Genomic DNA, 18,658 nt, shown 5'->3' with positions numbered 1-18,658 from the left:
GGCAAGTGGGAGCGTTGTGTGCATGCCGTTTAGTTCAGTGCCCACTGCTTGGCTATGGAATGTAGATGGAATGCAGAGAAATTCCTCCCACCCAGAGTTATTCAGAGCGCTTGGCCCCCACTGTGATGGGGGTATATGGAGGAGGTCAGGACCCCACCAACTCCCCACCTTCCCTCTCTGAGCAGGGGAAGCCCCATTAACCTCTCCCGGGAGCCCTCTTATCAAGCCACAAACCAGGCCAATAGTACTGCTGGTGCCTCTCATTCACACACCACGTCCTCATCACAAACCAGACTACTTTCAGCGGTTAAAAAAATAAAAAGTCAAAACTTTTCCATAGAGGGGGAAAAAAATGCTTAACTTCTGCAGCATGAATCATCACGGACCTGAAAAGGCTTGGTTGCTTGGTGAGAATTGATGTGGATGAGGTGTCCCCCACCCCCAGGGCTCTCTTCCCCCCCAGCGTGTCAGTGCGATTGTGCAGTGCCCCAACGAGCAGACACTCCATTAATGTCCCACTGGCCAACGTGCTGGAAGTGGAGCATGGCCTCCGGGGAGGAGGAGGAGAAAAGGGGGAATCATGAGGCAGGATGAACACTGGTTTTAGGAGGAGCGGTGAGGCAGGATGAACACTGGTTTTAGGAGGAGCGGTGAGGCAGGATGAACACTGGTTTTAGGAGGAGGGGTGAGGCAGGATGAACACTGGTTTTAGGAGGAGCGGTGAGGCAGGATGAACACTGGTTTTAGGAGGAGCGGTGAGGCAGGATGGACACTGGTTTTAGGAGGAGCGGTGAGGCAGGATGAACACTGGTTTTAGGAGGAGCGGTGAGGCAGGATGAACACTGGTTTTAGGAGGAGGGGTGAGGCAGGATGAACACTGGTTTTAGGAGGAGGGGTGAGGCAGGATGAACACTGGTTTTAGGAGGAGGGGTGAGGCAGGATGAACACTGGTTTTAGGAGGAGCGGTGAGGCAGGATGAACACTGGTTTTAGGAGGAGCGGTGAGGCAGGATGAACACTGGTTTTAGGAGGAGCGGTGAGGCAGGATGGACACTGGTTTTAGGAGGAGGGGTGAGGCAGGATGAACACTGGTTTTAGGAGGAGCGGTGAGGCAGGATGGACACTGGTTTTAGGAGGAGGGGTGAGGCAGGATGAACACTGGTTTTAGGAGGAGCGGTGAGGCAGGATGAACACTGGTTTTAGGGGGAGCGGTGAGGCAGGATGAACACTGGTTTTAGGAGGAGCGGTGAGGCAGGATGAACACTGGTTTTAGGAGGAGCGGTGAGGCAGGATGAACACTGGTTTTAGGAGGAGCGGTGAGGCAGGATGAACACTGGTTTTAGGAGGAGCGGTGAGGCAGGATGAACACTGGTTTTAGGAGGAGCAGTGAGCTTAATATCGCTCTCCCTTTTCAACCGTGGCTTGGCCAATCCCAACGCACTTGTCAAACGCAGGTATAGAACACATCCCTACGGCAGACGCGAAGAGAGGAACTATGAAAAGTAGCCATTCCCTGGAAAATCATTCAATGAGTCTCCTGATGACATAGAATACACAGAAATCCAAGCATCTGACAACTATGAGCCATGACATCATCAGTTCTCTCAACTGATGTTACTTCTCTGATGCTAAAAGACACCAATCTCAAGGTCTCTGGAACATTCTAGACAAAGATAAACACAACCACCATAGAAACCTGTGCTGGGGCCAACCTTGGTCTAAAGGTTTCAAAAACAATGTATTTATGTATCTGTGTGTTAATTTCACAAACAAAACATGTCTTTAAATATACCTTGGGTTTATGAGAAGCATCATAGCTTCCTCTGCCGTGAGTCTCCGGGCACCGAAGACGTGGATGTCGATTAAGGCAACCCCCCTCACCTCTCTGATTGAGGGGTTGGGTTAAATGGAGGAAGACACATTTCAGTTGTACAACTGACTAGGTATCTCCCCTTACCCACTGGAGTTAAAGTAGACAGATAATCTTACCAATCTGTCCTGCAAACAAGGCAGGTGTTAAATATTCACTCTGCTGTCTCAGAACAGAGTAGAGTGGAAACTTAGCAGACACAGGTGATTTCCCCAAGTTAATCAATATTTTCACCAGACACAAGTGGAACAAAGTTCGAAAAAACACATGTAGTGTTCGGCGAATATCAAAGGAGTTTTTATTGCCGTTTTGTTATTGGACTTTTGTGTTTAATGGTCCGACTTTGACCGTAACTCTCCAGCCATCTGGCCAGCTGTTATATCAGGTTTATACAGTTTGCAGAAGGCCTATATTCCAGTCCAACTCAAAATGACACATTGCTCATACCGTAAAAACAGCCCATGCGTCGGTCGACCGTTTACAATCTTCACATCCAAGTGTGGTAGTACCACAGTCTCAGCATGCTACACTAAGGTGGTGCCCTTCCCAGCCCCAGCACTGCTCTCTAGGACACTGTACCTGTTGCCTAGGACCCTGTTGCCTAGGATATTACAGTTACAGTACTCTTAGGCTGGAGATGGACAGCAGTGTAGCTAGCATGGGAGTCTGTAGAATATAGTTCATGAACTGTCCATGACTTTGCCTGAGATACTGGCTGCTACAGTCATGAGCGGCCTCAGAGATGATGTTTGGAGGCGCTGTCTTCGTACACAGCAGGATCTTTCGCTGGTGATGCAAGCTGACAGGGGATACACGGCGGGGGTACACCGTGAATCACACGGCCCATAGTGGGGTACACCGTGAATCACACGGCCCATAGTGGGGTACACGATGAATCACACGGCCCATAGTGGGGTACACGATGAATCACACGGCCCATAGTGGGGTACACAATGAATCACACGGCCCATAGTGGGGTACACGATGAAAGCACCTCTCCCTCAAATTTTTTTTTAATAATTCTAAACACAAAAAGCCCCTCCCCCACCCTCTAAATATCCCTATTTCTTACGTTCTCTCTTGCGCCACTCATCCGTCCCCACTGTGAGCAGAGGCAACAGCAGCAGCACATTTCACAGCGTTTCAGCGGGCCCTCCCCAGTCACATGTGAAAGCGACTCGAGTCATGGGAAAATCTGGGCCAAATCCGCCCAGAGAATCACATGCATGGCCTCTCCCCGTGCACCACTGACAGTTAGGGAGTGAAGGAGAGAGAGCGCACGCGAGAGAGAGAGCGCACGCGAGAAATATGCAAAGTTGGCACTGTAGTAGAACTGCCTAGTTCTCTCCATCCATTATGTTTTTTTGGCTACGTCTAGGACATTAGAAAGTGCATCTGGCTATTCCTGCCTTGGATATTTTCATGCAATCACATTTAGCTCATACTTTTATGGATACACGGCGCTGAAGTATTTTTATTCCGTGATCAAATAGCCCTTCGGCCAAACTAAGAACATCATTGCAAAATATCAGTTGGACGTCGCTTTCAGCGTCGGCATTTTGACAGCTAGTTCCAGGAAAGGTGAGCTTTGGCACGGCCACAACTTTAAGTCTGAGACACCAGACATTAAAACAGAGCAAACAAATCACATTAGTGAAGTCAGATCAGCATGTTGAACGAAAGCTGTGGAGCGGACTGTCACGGGGGTCAGGCGGGTTCCTGACTGTCACGGGGGTCAGACGGGTTCCTGACTGTCACGGGGGTCAGGCGGGTTCCTGACTGTCACGGGGGTCAGGCGGGTTCCTGACTGTCACGGGGGTCAGGCGGGTTCCTGACTGTCACGGGGGTCAGGCGGGTTCCTGACTGTCACGGGGGTCAGGCGGGTTCCTGACTGTCACGGGGGTCAGGCGGGTTCCTGACTGTCACGGGGGTCAGGCGGGTTCCTGACTGTCACGGGGGTCAGGCGGGTTCCTGACTGTCACGGGGGTCAGGCGGGTTCCTGACTGTCACGGGGGTCAGGCGGGTTCCTGACTGTCAAGCTAGCATCTCGCTAACAAGAGCCTACGACAACACATGTAGTCCACAGGAGGTTGGTGAAACCTTAAATTGGGGAGAACAGGCACATGGTTATGGCTGGAGCGAAATCTGTGGAATGGGATCAAATGCGCCAAACACATGGTTTCCATGTGTTTGATGCCAGTCCATTCGCTCAGTTCCAACCATTATTAGGAGCCGTCCCTCCCCCTCAGCAGCCTCCACTGACGTAATCTCTTCCGAGACTCATTCAAACTGTCTCGTGGAACGTTGAATAAAAGTGCTACCATGGCTGTGGTCGAAGGGCAGGGATACTCCGACGAGGGCAAAACGGTGAATACGGCTGCATTCAGCCAGGCACATGCCAGCGTTTTCAGCTGCTTGAGGAAACATGGCTTGAAACAAAAACAACTTGACCTGAAAAGCACAAAGAAAGACAAAAGGAAAACAAGTGTGGAACAGTGACCCTGGGGGAGTGTGTGGAGGCCAAGGCAGCTGCCCGGATGAACGCACGGTGGAAGAAAGGCGTGGCTAAGTAAACATTTCTGAGCCCTTCCAAAAACAGCTTTGACTGTAACAAATGGGAGGGCCGCCCGAGCTGAACATGCCAGCCAGGGGACGTTATTTTAACACAGCAAATTCAAAGCAAGGTCCTCATACGATGCATAAATGGACATGTAAAACTGCTTTGGGAGGAACAGAGATTGCACAACTGGTTTGTTTCTCTGCCACTATACATTAGCACATCAGCAGAAGAAAGACGTGGAGCAATACATGAACAGAATGTTGTTAGGAGCTTGGCAGCTAATTGGCAGAGGCACTGGTCAATATTTAGCTGTCCTTGACCCCACCTTCTGGAAAATATTCAACCAAAACTACAAGCCATGCATTCTTTATCAGCATTCAAGATAGCCCTTCTCACCCCCATAAGCCTCTAGAACACTCCAATAACATACTGAACAAATATATAACGCATCATGCAACAATTTCAACGACTTTACAGAGTTACAGCTCACAGAAGGAAATCAGTCTATTGAAATAAATTAGGCCCTAATCTAGCCAATCAGAATGAGTTTTTCCCTACAAAAGAGCTTTATTACAGACAGAAATACTCTTATGGTAGAGAAATTAACATTAAATTCTCTGGCAACAGCTCTGGTGAACATTCCTGCAGTCAGCATGCCAATTGCACGCTGCCTCAAAACTTGAGACATCTGTGGCATTGTGTGGTGTGACAAAACTGCACATTTTAGAGTGGCCTTTTGTCCCCAGCACAAGGTGCACCTGTAATGATCATGCTGTTTAATCAGCTTCTTGATATGCCACACCTGTGAGGTGGATGGATTATCTTGGCAAAGGAGAAAATGCTCACTAACAGGGATGTAAACAAATTTGTGCACAACATTTTAGAGAAATAAGCTTTGTGCGTGTGGACAATTTCTGGGACCTTTATTTCAGTTCATGAAACATGGAACCAATACTTTACATGTTGCGTTTATATTTTTGTTCAGTGTATATCATACTCCTACTTACTTGCTGCTTCAACTTTGAAGTCGTGTGTAGTGTTAGCGACGTATGATTTTTGGAGGTCTGTTTTCAGAACACGTCATGTGAAAGTGTGTGTGTGTACACATCGATGTCTGTGTGTATGTTGGCTATGTGTTGAATGCATATACGGAGGGCCTGCAGGAGACCCGTTGTTTTAACTGGTAATCTGGCCCTGATTAGGCAGGGACCCATGTGTTTACTTTTCACATGTCCAGCTTGCCTCGTCCTGCTGCTAACTAAACAGAATCTGGGAGGGGACCCCTAGGCCTGCTCACACGCCTAATGGGGATGGAAATATCCGGGCCTTTTGTTAGTGGCCTCCAGCTCTGAGTGTTGAGCTAACCCCGGGCTTTAAACAGCCAGTTCTGGTGAACGTGGAGAGGCCCAGGCAGGCTGGTTAGACAAAACAGTCAAACCCTCTGGAGTCCAGGGCCAACCCACAACCCACTGGGGCAGGGCCATAGAAAACAGACCTACAACTAGGCCCCCCTCTCTCAACGACACATTACCATGGGAAACCCAACGGCTATCAGGTAAGGTCTTGGTTAAAAGACAGCCATTAAAACAAAAGACATTTGCCCCCAGATACATTTCAAAGATACATTAGCATGGGCTTCTAAGAACACCCTTTCTGTTCCAAAACCACAGTCAAACATTATCCAGCAATCGTCGTTCATGCTGATGATGCCGTAGCGCCCCACACGTCGAGCGTGAGACATGTGTTTTCTGTGAACACAATAGTATGGGCTTCCCTGTCTTAAATCATATACCAATTATCACAAATAGCATTAGGCATTTTCAGAACGAGTTGGAGAAGGACAAAAGCTGGCTTCTGACCCCCCCATGTGAAGAATAGAATTTGAGAGCATTCCAGCCCCTGGTCTGCCTAGCAACAGTGCATTTCAGATGCTTCGGGCTGCTCCAGTCTTGAAGTAACTGCTCGTTATAAACATTGCCATGTTACCTTTATAAAATCTTTGCATTTAGCCAGGCAAGTCTTGAACCTTGGCCAGGAGTTTTATGGAATGGATAACAGTGAGAGCTACTTTTCAGTGTCGGACTCAAAGTTGCGTTGTTTGTATGATTAAAAATGTCAAGTCCATCACTATAAAATGTAGAGGTTAGAACAGCTCTGAATCAAACCCTGAAAAACAGACGTGTTTCCCTCTAGATACTAGAAGAAGTATAAACAAGGCAATATATTGAAATGTGAACATCTGTCAAAGAAATACTAGTAAAACTAATTGTCTCTCTGCAAAAAAATCTCAGTCTGGAAAATCCAAATCCTTGGATTAAAATGATTCAGTGAAAACTAAAACAGTTGAGAGCTACGCTGAGTCATTGAAAACCGATCTGTCTGCGGCCTCCTCCTCCACAAAACATAAACATAGCGCCTTTTAACATACCTTGATGGTGGAGTTGGCAGTGGACATAGGGGCTGCGGTCAAACCAGTTCTGGATGACCAGATCAAAGCACTCAACACTAGTCATGTGATTCGGTGGGAGGAGATCGGTGGCTCCCCTTGACTCCAAAGGCTCCGTACTATCCCCGGGAAGTAAAGTGTTGCATTTTACACTCAAACGCTACTTTGCCGACCCTGCATTTAACACTGGACAGTAAGCGCATACAGAGAAGATCCTCTGGTCTGGTCCCTTCTCCCCTCAATGTCAAAGGAGCTGACGTTAACAACATATGATAGATAAGAAACTGATCCCTAGGACCACTCTCCACAATGTTTCATGACTTTGGAAGATCCAGAACTAGAGCCGTGACGACACCAGTATCGCCATACTCCTTAGTATCGTGGCAAGGAAACAAAACACGAAGCGGATGTAACTTCTTTAGGAAAACATCCCTAATGTTGGAAACAAACATTGTGTTCATGTTTGTTCATCATTGTGTTGTCATCCAGAGTCACATGTATTTATTTAACAAGCTATAACGACAATGTTTTACATACAGCAGGTTTTTAAACGGACCAAAGACCTGGATCTGCTTCGTGTTTTCATTTTTGACATGGATAACATAATCGCAACACTGGTACCGTCCCAGCCCTATCTAGAACTTTGGTTGATGAGCATTGACCTTACCATGGTCCTGGACTTTCTGTATAGGTTAACAGTCTGAAGTGAACATTTGCAGCTCTTTCTAGAAAACACAACCATGCTGGTGTCATTTTTCCGTATGACTATACTGACATCCACAGTTAGTCGTTGAGATGATGTCAGGTCATACTCTTTGAAAGGCCATGGGGTTTGTACTACATAGGCTTTCCCTCTACTTCACCCATGGAGTCATTGGGCATCCAGATGTTAACAAGCTACTAATCTGACTCAAACAGCCGCTCCCCCCAGCTGTTCAGTGACCATCCCAGTGTTGGAGCCACGATGACTCATTCTATCACGATGACAGGATAACAAGATGTTAATGACATGATGCCCCCCAGGCTGAAAACGACTGAAGACAAACATGACTTAAGCCCAAATATTTCTTGAACTCTTCAACATTGCCACCTCAAGACAATTAAGTCAAGCTGTGTTTGAAACCTAAGCCCGGAACACCATCAGCTAAATAAAATGCGAGATGAAATTACTTCAGGAAACTCTCAATTATGGATCCTAAGCAATGTGCACAGAGAGGGGATTTTCCGGCTCATTTTTTTTTTCTCCCAGAAATGTCTACTTAGTGATTTTTGGAAGGGGTGTAGTCCAAGGGAAGTGTGCTTCACAAATTACCGCTGGTCTGATGTGACTGCCGATAATTGCAAGGAGTTTTGTGCAGTTAAGAATAAAAGCTACCAGCCAAGGTTATGAGTTTAAAACGAGGTGTACAAACACTAATCAAAACGACAACTACAGTACAAGATATAGGCTACTTTATAAACTGGGTTAGTCGAGCCCTGAATGCTGACGATGACAGCCGTGGTATATTTAAGTCCTTATGCACGACGCAACGCAGAGTGCCTGGACACATGATGGTACGGCATACACTTTTCCAGGGGGGCCATATCTTATCCTGCATCAGACTGTCGGTCTACTGTAAACCACAACGTCAGAACTCCTGCCACATCCGCTGGAAATGCAAACAAATTAATTGCGACCCCGTGGGTAGGGAACACCCATTGGCCACATACCAGCTTCTTCTTTTCCAAAGGAAACTTCTGTCCTTCAGAAGCAAAAAGCACAATAGTCAGGTTCCACTCCCATCAGCCTTTCAAGTGCCAACTGGTCAGTTGAGGTTAAGGCCCTGGTGAATTGTGTCCAGTTTCATTGTAAACATAGCACAGAGCCAAGCAAGAGCTCCAATAACTTAAAATGGCCAAGCTGAGAAAATATGGACGAAAAGCCAATGGAGGTGCAGCTTTTCTTGTTTGAGTGACCTGCTGAGGACGTGGTTGGGGGATGTTCTGGCCCTAGGCAGTGCAAGTGATAGCTTCTCTCCTCCATTAGACCTCAACCTCACAATGTAGACAGGATATGTAGGGCACCAACTGGATAAATAATACAACATACATGGTGAAGCCATGAAACTCCTCCAAAAAAGGTAGGCCACATACTGTATCGTACCTACCATTATATCATCTCCCTCAGATACTAACTTTGATTAGGCCTCTATGAATTAAAGCTGCAATATGGACCAACATTCACATATAAATGTGAGTTATAGATCTGTCATTCTCATTGAAAGCAAGTCTAAGAAGCGATAGATATGTTCTATGTGCACGATTTCTATGCTTCCCGTTCTTAAGTTTTGTTTTTGCGTATTTTACTTTCCGTTTTGTACACCAGCTTCAAACAGCTGAAAATGTAAAAAATTGGGTTATGGAAAATATATTTCACAGTGGTTTAAATGGTACAATGATTCTCTACACTAAATATTGCTTGGTTTTGTCACAAACTGAAATTAAGTGAAGTATTAGAATTTTTGCAACCAGGAAATGGAGGAGCGATTTCTGCATAGTGCATCTTTAAATAAGGGACCTTGCGAGACATGAGACATTCAGTGTGCCCAATCGAGTCTTCCCTGAAGTTAGTGTGAAGCATACAAATAGAGTTCAAAGAAACATCTGACCTTAATGTGTAACCGTCACTGTAGATAGCAAGGGAAGAGGCAATCCAGGCCTTTGAATGATTTAAATCCTAAGAAACCGTGTCAGCCAGAGGAGAAAGAGACGTTGGACTAAATTCTCTTTTGATCTCTCGTCAGTAAGACTGTTTACGAGTAGTCAACAAGGTTCTGACTTAACACACCTGCTTTTTGAAACGTCAGCAACACCTGTCGGATGGCTCATCTCCTACCAGCAAGGGTTGTTCAGAGAGGACAAAACAGCTACGAATAGCTCCACAAAACTCAATGACGCTCTGAGGCAACATGTCAGTGAGTGATTCAGTTTGCTGATGCAAACCGAGGCGTTTCGCTTTATCCGACTCAAAATCACGATGTGGCTTCTACAATATGTGAGTGCTGGGGTGGAGTACAACAAACCAGCCTTCCTTGAAAGCACAATGTGTCCAGCTAGAGCATTTCAATAGGATGTGGAAGCCTAAAGGCATTTGCCTGAGCATTAGCCTAATTATGGCTAGTATTGAAACTACACTATATACACAAAAGTATGTGGACACCCCTTCAAATTAGTGGATTCAGCCATTTCCGCCACACCCGTTGCTGTATAAAAATCGAGCACACATCTATGCAATCTCTATAGACAAACATTGGCAGTAGAATGGCCTTACTGAAGAGCTCAGTGACTTTCAAATGTGGCACCGTCATAGGATGGCACTTTTCCAGCAAGTCAGTTAGTCAAATTTCTGCCCTGGTCAACTGTGAACGCTGTTATTGTGAAGTGGAAACGTCTAGGAGCAACAACGGCTCAGCCGCGAAGCAGTAGGCCACACAAGCTCACAGAACCGCCGAAAAATTGTCTGTCCTCAGTTGCAACACTCACTACCGAGTTTCAAACTGCCTCTGGAAGCAACGTCAGCACAAGAACTGTTCGTCAGGAGCTTCATGAAATTGGTTTCCATTGCCGAGTTCGACAGACTAATCTGGGTTTGGCGGATGCCAAGAGAATGCTACTTGCCGCAATGCATTGTGCCAAGTGTAAAGTTTGGTGGAGAAGGAATATTGGTCTGGGGCTGTTTTTCATGGTTCGGGCTAGGCCCCTTAGTTCCAGTGGAGGGAAATCTGAACGCTACAGCATACAATGACATTCTAGACGATTCTGTGCTTCCAACTTTGTGGCAACAGTTTGGGGAACGCCCTTTCCTGTTTCAGCATGACAATGCCCCTGTGCACAAAGCGAGGTCCATACAGAAATGGTTTGTCGAGATCGGTGTGGAAGAACTTGACTGGCCTGCACAGAGCCCATCGAACACCTTTGGGATGAATTGGAACGCCAACTGCGAGCCAGGCCTAAACGCCCAACATCAGTGCCCGACCTCGCTAATGCTCTTGTGGCTGAATGGAAGGAAGAAAGTCCCCGCAGCAATGTTCCAACAACTAGTGGAAAGCCTTCCCAGAAGAGTGGAGGCTGTTATAGCAGCAAAGGGGAACCAACTCCATATTAATGCCCATGATTTTGTAATGAGATGTTCGATGAGCAGATGTCCACACACTTTTGGTCATGTAGTGCATATCTATGTAAACTCTGACAAACTCACGACTAAGATATTTCACTCAACTTCTTCAGCATTCATCAGTTTTTAAGTGTAATAAAATATCTGACATGGGATTGTGTTTACTTGTATGCTTTCTGTAATGCAAGTCCCTGCAAGCCATTGACACAATGATGATGCCTCCCTAAATAAAATATGCCAATTATGGGTTTGGCTTGTGATGTCTTGCTCTACTAAATGAAAAAGGGTATAATATATACTTAACATTCATTATTGTCTCTATATTTCATTGGCCCAAAGATCAGTAGAGAGAGGACTAAAGTTCAACCGAGAAACTACTGTGTGCAGAAAAGGGCTTGGGCCTCTGAGGTCCAACAGTGGAGTTCAGTTTGTTGGAATTTTACCTTTGTGCGGTGAGGGGATACTGATGGTTTGCCTTAGCCCATTATCCCGGACAAGAAACGCCACAATGGAATCCAGCTCTCTTTCCATCCATTTCTTTAGCTTTCAACGTCCTATTCATCTTTCATTATCTGTACCGTTCCAAAAGCCAATGTCTCATGTTGCAACAAATTCTCATCTCACAATCTTTCCTTTCTAAAAAGCTGTCATTCATCCCGGGCTGATCTCTGCGCTATATGGCTGTGTTGAGAAAGGAAGCCCAAGTCTGATATTTTTATTTTTTTTCACTAATAGGTCTTTTGACCAATCAGTTTAGCTCTGAAAAAGAGCTGATGTGAAAAGATCTGAAAATAGAATTGGGCTGCCTGTCAATACACCTGTCAATCATTAATCCTTAAGAGTCTATTGACGCACCCGTGCAGCAATCTATTTAACATAATACAAAAATCCCCATCAAAATCTGCTAGTTTTAACAGTGCTGTTTGTCAAACCAGGGGACATCACCAAAATTGTTCTCACAAAAATGTCTGTAACATCTGAATGGTTTGGCCTACTAACTATGACCACCACGATGGTGTTCTCCGTTCTGCTCTACAACCCCCACAACCTGTTTGAAGTCGGTACCGCCAATGTGCCAACTTCTGTCTGTAGTGTCCGAACCGTTTAGGCTATAAACTAATATGACTCCACTATGGAAAGGGAAGACTCTCACGAACACGATGGTGGTTAAATGTGTCCAAAAAACTTAAATTTTTGCTGAGATTTCTTATATCTCCTAGACATAGGACAGACACTTCAAAACCTTGTGTCTGTTTTGCCATTGATAAATGTGTTATTCAATGCGTTTCTATGGGCTATAGCAGTAAAGGCCAAATTAAATATTTGATCAAAAGCATTTTAAATATTTTGTTTGATACTTACAGGGGTCCTAAAATCATCAATCAAATAGCTAAATGATCCATGGTATGACCATCTTAAAACAATTTCATGTTAGTTTAGGAGAATACCCACCCCACCTTGAACCAGGTAGCCTAGCGGTTAGAGCGTTGGGCCAGTAACCGAAAGGTTGCTGGATCAAATCCCTGAGCTGACAAGGTAAAATCTGTCGTTCTGCTCCTGAACAAGGCAGTTAACCCACTGTTTCCCGGTAGGTCGTCATTGTAAATAATAATTTGTTCTTAACTGACTTGCCTAGTTAAATAAATAAAAATAATGGACACAAAGATGTTGATTGTTAAACACTACTCACAAAAGAAAATATATAGAAGTTGGCTGATTTTTAATAGCAACCGTTACAGAACTGCGTTTGAACTGTGTACACAGGACAACCAATGAATTTGAATTGTAGAACAGTGAATAACAAAGGATGTTCTATAAATGGAAAAACAGCAGAATTGGGATACCTGCTTGAAGTACTTGACCTACTGTGAGGTCACACAGAATTTCTTTCACCGTGAACTTTTTAATAATAAAAACAATTCCGTTAAAATATTAGCTGCTTTTTCACATGTGTTTTTCTATGTGTAACGTGATGACGTTTAAATGTCTTACTCTCAGAAAACCTATTGGTAGTGCAACCTAGTGCTGCTGACCGTGGCACGTCTGTAAATAGACACTTCTGACTCTACTTCCAAATGACACAGCCTACACAAACGGTCCTTCTACACGAGGGTTCGTAAGTAAGCATGTCACGGTAAGGTCTACTACACCTGTTGTATTCAGAGCATGTGACAAATAAAATGTGTTACAAGTTGGAGAATTACCGACCTTGAATTCTCTGGTCTTTGAAATTTTGACCTATACTTTTGAAAAAGCCTACATTAAGACCCATAACCATTATTAATTATTTATTTATAAACCAATAAAAACGATGCTTACAGTAAACACGCACTTGTATTTCATAAATCGCTATTGCAAGTTTCAAAAACTGATTGAAACGTGCGCCAAGACGAGGAAATCTCACAAATTAATATATAACTGTGCAACAAAGTAACTAGCTATGTCTGCAACTGACAGAATCCAACCAACAAGATAAAAAGTATAACGATTATCAAACAATCCATGCACCGAGAGTCAATCTTGTATGTACAGCTTACCTATTTTGTGTAGTATTAACTTCTATTGAAGTTACGGTTGCACCATTATCCGGACTGAGATGGTCGCTGCTGTTTTTGAAAGAAGTTTTCAACAATTCCTGAGCGGCTGTAGACAAACTATTAGTCGTTTTATCCGAGAGAGGGTGATCAGTTAGTGAGTTGCTCTGCTGAATGTGGGGTGTTTTCTGTAATAAAGTAGCCTGGACCGCACCAGGCGAGGAAATGGACAAGAAGTGAAGCTGCGCTGATATCGGAGCCGTCCCAGTCTCAGGAGACAGGAGCAGCGACTCAGGTTTATCCAGATCCACACTTCGGACTTTGCGTAGATCTTTACGTCTCCATTGTGAGTTTTCCCCGGTACTACTCTTCGCCTTACCGTGACTGCTTGAATTTCCTTGAAGACCGCTTTCAACGTTTGTGCTGTTATTCGACTCATATATTCCTGACGACGAGGTCCGGCTCCCCGCCGTCGCCATTTTCAGTCACGGAGTTTATCACTTATTAGGTTCTATGAAGAGGGAGTGGAGGGCATTGGGGGATGGTCGGGAGGGAGGAGCGAGAGAACCGTGGTGTTTACATTCGACCGTAAAATGCGCTTCAGTTGGCGTATTTTGCGCAACTTTACGCAAGGTCCAAATCTCTCAAAATAAGATCGACAATAAATGATACGTGACTCCTGTTACAGGCAGCATGTGATACCACATCAACACGCTTAAAATTATGAATCAGAATAAAGTTCTTTGTTTTATTTTAGATGTATTTAAAAACTGCAGAGAAAGTTAAACCATACATAACTACAAACCATTGGTAGCTGAAAACACACCCAGGGAACACTCAGGTTAAAATACATGAAACAGAACACAAAACTGGCACAAAAATGCTGCATTTACACAGGCAACTCAATTCTGAGCGTTTTTGCACTAATTGGTCTTTTCACTAATCAGATCTGCTCTTTTGCCAATAATTAGGCAACATATCAGAATTGTGCTGCCTGTGTAAACAACACAGCTCTATTTAAAATGAGCTATTTAGCGCAGTAAAAACACCTGTCTATTAGCCACCAATAATCTCAACCAATAAAAAACAAGAAACACTTAATAATGAACACGTGCTTGTAAAGGTTGTAAACTGATGGGAAATTTGGCCTACTAACTGGAAGTTTCATAAATGACTGAGTAAAACAAACATAGGTCTACATTGAACACATAAATACTTTGAATAAAGATTGTTGTTATATGGTTTAGCCTTAGGCCTACATAAATGAACAAAACAAACAGAACTTATAACTAGTAATATAATTATTTCTGTTCTGTTCTGATATTTACTTATCAGTATAAACTGCAGAGATTGTCCCAAAGCACCAGGGAGGTCTCTGGCCATGACCAACCAGTTCAGTGTGTTCCTCTTTTTCTAGGGCAACCGTTGGTCTGGGCAGAGTGTCATCTTTGTGAACCTGCAAATTGCATGTCCCCCTGAATCTATCTTTTGTTATTCAAGTTATGTAATGGCACAATTGAGTTTAAGGTCCTAACAGCAAATAAATATTGGGCTTGAAGGCTTCAACACAAACCCACATCATGTGAAGTATATTCTTATTTGGAAATACAGTACTTTTCCCCTTCACTGTATTCATGTCATGTACATTGTTGAAAATATCAGCCCTCAAATGAAACCATTGATATGGTTTTCCTCTTGATATAAAGGGATTGTTCTTCTTGATTCAAAGTACATTACATGTAGGTTACACCAAATGCTTTTATGTATGAATAGTATGTGCTATTATGACCTATAGTGCATGATATTCAGGGATTTCACAAACATGAAAGTCAATGCCGAGCTATCTTGATATAACAATCAGAAACTCTTGAACATGGACCGTTTCAGACTGTGATTTTGAGCGTGCAAACTCAGCAAAAAAGTTTTGTTTTCCCAGAAACCGGTAGTTGGGCAAGCAGGGTATTTTCTTTCTAAAAAAACAGAGAGCAGAGTGGATCTTTGAGCCCTGGGGAGAAAACAATTTCCTGTCAATGTGGATTCAATCCATCACCAAGCGCTATTCATAGCCACTCAGACTTCCTGTAGCTTCTACACGTCCTGCTCACGTGGGCCTGAACACATGAAACATGTCCACACCTCCTCACTCATGGTAATTTATACCAGGGTTGCTTTGGTCATTGAGGCTTACAAAGGTGTCATCGTTTGATCATTGACAGGGTAGAATCAAATTAAATGTTATTTGTCACATGCTTTGTAAACAACAGGTGTAGACTAACAATGAAATGCTTACTTACGGGCCCTTTTCCAGCAATGCAGAGTTAAATAGAAAACATATACAATATAAATAGTGACATGAGGAATAAATACACAGTAAATAATGAATAACAATAACGAGTAAAAAATAACATGGCTATATACAGGGAGTACCAGTACTGTGTCGATGTGCAGGGGTACGAGGTCATTGAGGTAGCTATGTACATATAGGTAGGGGTAAACTGACTAGGCAACTGTAACGGCTGTCGTCGGAAGAAGGTGAAGACCAAAACGCAGCGTGGTAAGTGTTCGTCATGTTTAATAGAAACTGAACACTAAAAAGCAAAAACAACAAGTGACAACCGAAACAGCTCCGTCAGGTGCAACACACACTAAACAGAAATGAATCACCCACAACACAAAATGGGAAAACAGGATACCTAAGTATGGCTCCCAATCAGAGACCACGATAGACAGCTGCCTCTGATTGGGAACCACACCAGGCCAAACACATAGAAAACCAACAACATAGAAAAAAGAACATAGACTGCCCACCCTAGTCACACCCTGGCCTAACCAAAATAGAGAATAAAAAACCTCTCTATAGCCAGGGCGTGACAGTAACAGGATAGACAATAGACTGAGCTGTAGCAGCAGCGTATGTGGTGAGTGTGAAAGTGTGTGTGTGTGTGTGTGTGTGTGTGTGTGTGTGTGTGTGTGTGTGTGTGTGTGTGTGTGTGTGTGTGTGTGTGTGTGTGTGTGTGTGTGTGTGTGTGTGTGTGTGTGTGTGTGTGTGGTGTCAGTATGAATGTGTGAGCATGTTATGTGTGTGGGTACCAGTCTATGTGTAAGCGGTAGCAGTCTTATGGCTTGTGGGGTATCTTTTCGGGGTCCTGTTGGTTCCAGACCTGGTGCACTGGTACCGCTTGCTGTGCGGTAGCAGAGAGAACAGTCTAGGCGTTGTCGTGCCCTTTTCACAACTGTGTGGGTGTGTGTGAACCATGTTAATTCCTTAAAATTAATGATGTGAGTGCTACGGGCGATATTCATTTAGGCAGGTTACCTTGATGCATTTGTGTTCATTTACCTTTATTTTAATTTATTCAATAGGTGCTTCAACTTCTTAAGAACTTTATACTGTGAACATACTAAATAAACATGACAATTTAACTTATATGTTTATGAGAAACATAATAATGAATTTCGTAATATCGATGTTTAGGTCACTGTAATTATATCTGCCGCTGTGGCCCTGCAGTCTCCAGTCCTGGTGTCTTCAGCTGACACCTTGCCAGGGGTCAATAGGACTCCTGCTCCTCCCCTGGGGGTCTTATAAGCCTTCACCATTGAGGTACTCCTGTTGCCTGTTCCTAGGCAGAGGGGGCAGCCGTCACCGGATCCACCACCGCATCTTGTTGGCTCCCCTCTTCCAGCGCTGCTTCACAGCCTGCACTGGCCTCCACAGTATCATTCGCCCTGGTCTGGTGACCTCAAGCACCCTTTGTGACGGGGCGGCCAGGTAAACCAAAAGACAGGCCTTCTGGTCTACATTTCTTCCTCTCTGAATGACCACAAGTATTTACGTCATTCCTCTCAGTGACTGTCTACCCTTGCTGCCCTTTGTTGTTGATTTCAAAGCACGCTGTGTGGTCAGAAACGTGCTTTCCCCATCCTGATGAGCACTTCCACAGTTTTCCCTCCTGCTGAACTTTTCCTCCTGTGGACTGAATCCCTGTATGTCTCGTGTTTAATTGTGCGTGCATCTAAACGTAAGTGCCTTGAGATCTGTGTCATGTTATGTGGAGCTAAATTTTGTGGTTTATTGTGTACAATTACCATGTGTTGAGCTTGTTAGCTAGCTCGCGCTCCCACTAGCGTTAGCAGTACTGTTAGCATTATGCATTGGAATGCATTAGCATTTTAGCATGACTGTTAGCGATTAGCAATTTCTAAGCATTGCTCATTTATGGTGCTAGGCTGTTTTCTATTCTATATATATATATATATCACTCATGCTCATTGTAATTATATTATGTATACATTTTAACATTACTGTAATGTTTATTTGAGCACATTTGCCTGAGTTTCAGGTTTAGAAGTCCAGTAGGGTGTTTGCCAGTCTATTGCCATGTGTCACGCCCTGATCTGTTTCGCCTGTCCTTGTGCTTGTCTCCACCCCCCTCCAGCTGTCGCCCATTTTCTCCATTATCCCCTGGGTACTTATATCTGTGTTCTCTGTTTGTCTGTTGCCAGTTGGTTTTGTTTTGTCAAGCCTACCAGCGCTTTTCCCTCTGTTCCTGTCTATTGATTCTTCCTGTTTTTCTCAGTTTTGACCTTTCCTGCCCGCCCTGACCCTGAGCCTGCCTGCCGTCCTGTACCTTTGCCCCACTACTCTGGATTACCAACCTTTGTCTGACTTGACCTGTCATTTGCCTGCCCCTGTTGCTGTAATACGCATTGTTACTTCAACACAGTCTGCATTTGGGTCTTACCTGAAACATGTGACTAGGCCTTATACTTGCTGTAGTGTATAGCCCTTGCTGTTATATACTTACCTGTGCTAGCTTATACAGACATGTCATTCATAATATAGCAGTGCTATAGCCTAAGTTTTCTTTCTCCTCTTTCCTTTCAGAACCACATAGTTAATGTCAGTTCTCACTGGGCATGACTGTCAGTTATCTGAACCGTGAGTGGTCAGATGTGTGTGTGATGTGTGAATGTGGACATCTTCTTCCATTAAACTCCCCCTAATCTGGACAACCGCCTCATCCTTCTTCTGACCAGACATTCTGTAGTGGTTGCTACCAGCCTTTAGCCAGTGTAACGGATGTGAAATGGCT

General features: G+C 44.3%; 1 protein-coding gene across 5 annotated transcripts in view; it reads right to left on the bottom strand.

Annotated features, from left to right (window-relative positions):
• The window catches only part of map3k1 (mitogen-activated protein kinase kinase kinase 1, E3 ubiquitin protein ligase), a 60,452-nt gene extending 46,383 nt beyond the window's left edge, over nucleotides 1–14,069 (bottom strand). For 4 of the 5 annotated variants that reach the window (XM_071351365.1, XM_071351367.1, XM_071351366.1 and 1 more), the window contains exon 1: nucleotides 13,566–14,069. In XM_071351365.1, coding sequence (XP_071207466.1) covers nucleotides 13,566–14,041 — 476 coding nt within the window. In that variant the 5' untranslated portion in view covers nucleotides 14,042–14,069. The remainder of the gene's footprint in view (nucleotides 1–13,565) is intronic. The other variant, XM_071351370.1, reaches the window with a different exon arrangement.
• Nucleotides 14,070–18,658: the final 4,589 nt, after the last annotated feature.

Source organism: Salvelinus alpinus, chromosome 18 (genome assembly GCF_045679555.1).
Source record: "Salvelinus alpinus chromosome 18, SLU_Salpinus.1, whole genome shotgun sequence".
NCBI classification, from domain to species: Eukaryota; Metazoa; Chordata; class Actinopteri; order Salmoniformes; family Salmonidae; genus Salvelinus; species Salvelinus alpinus.
This window is presented reverse-complemented; position numbering and strand designations above follow the sequence as displayed.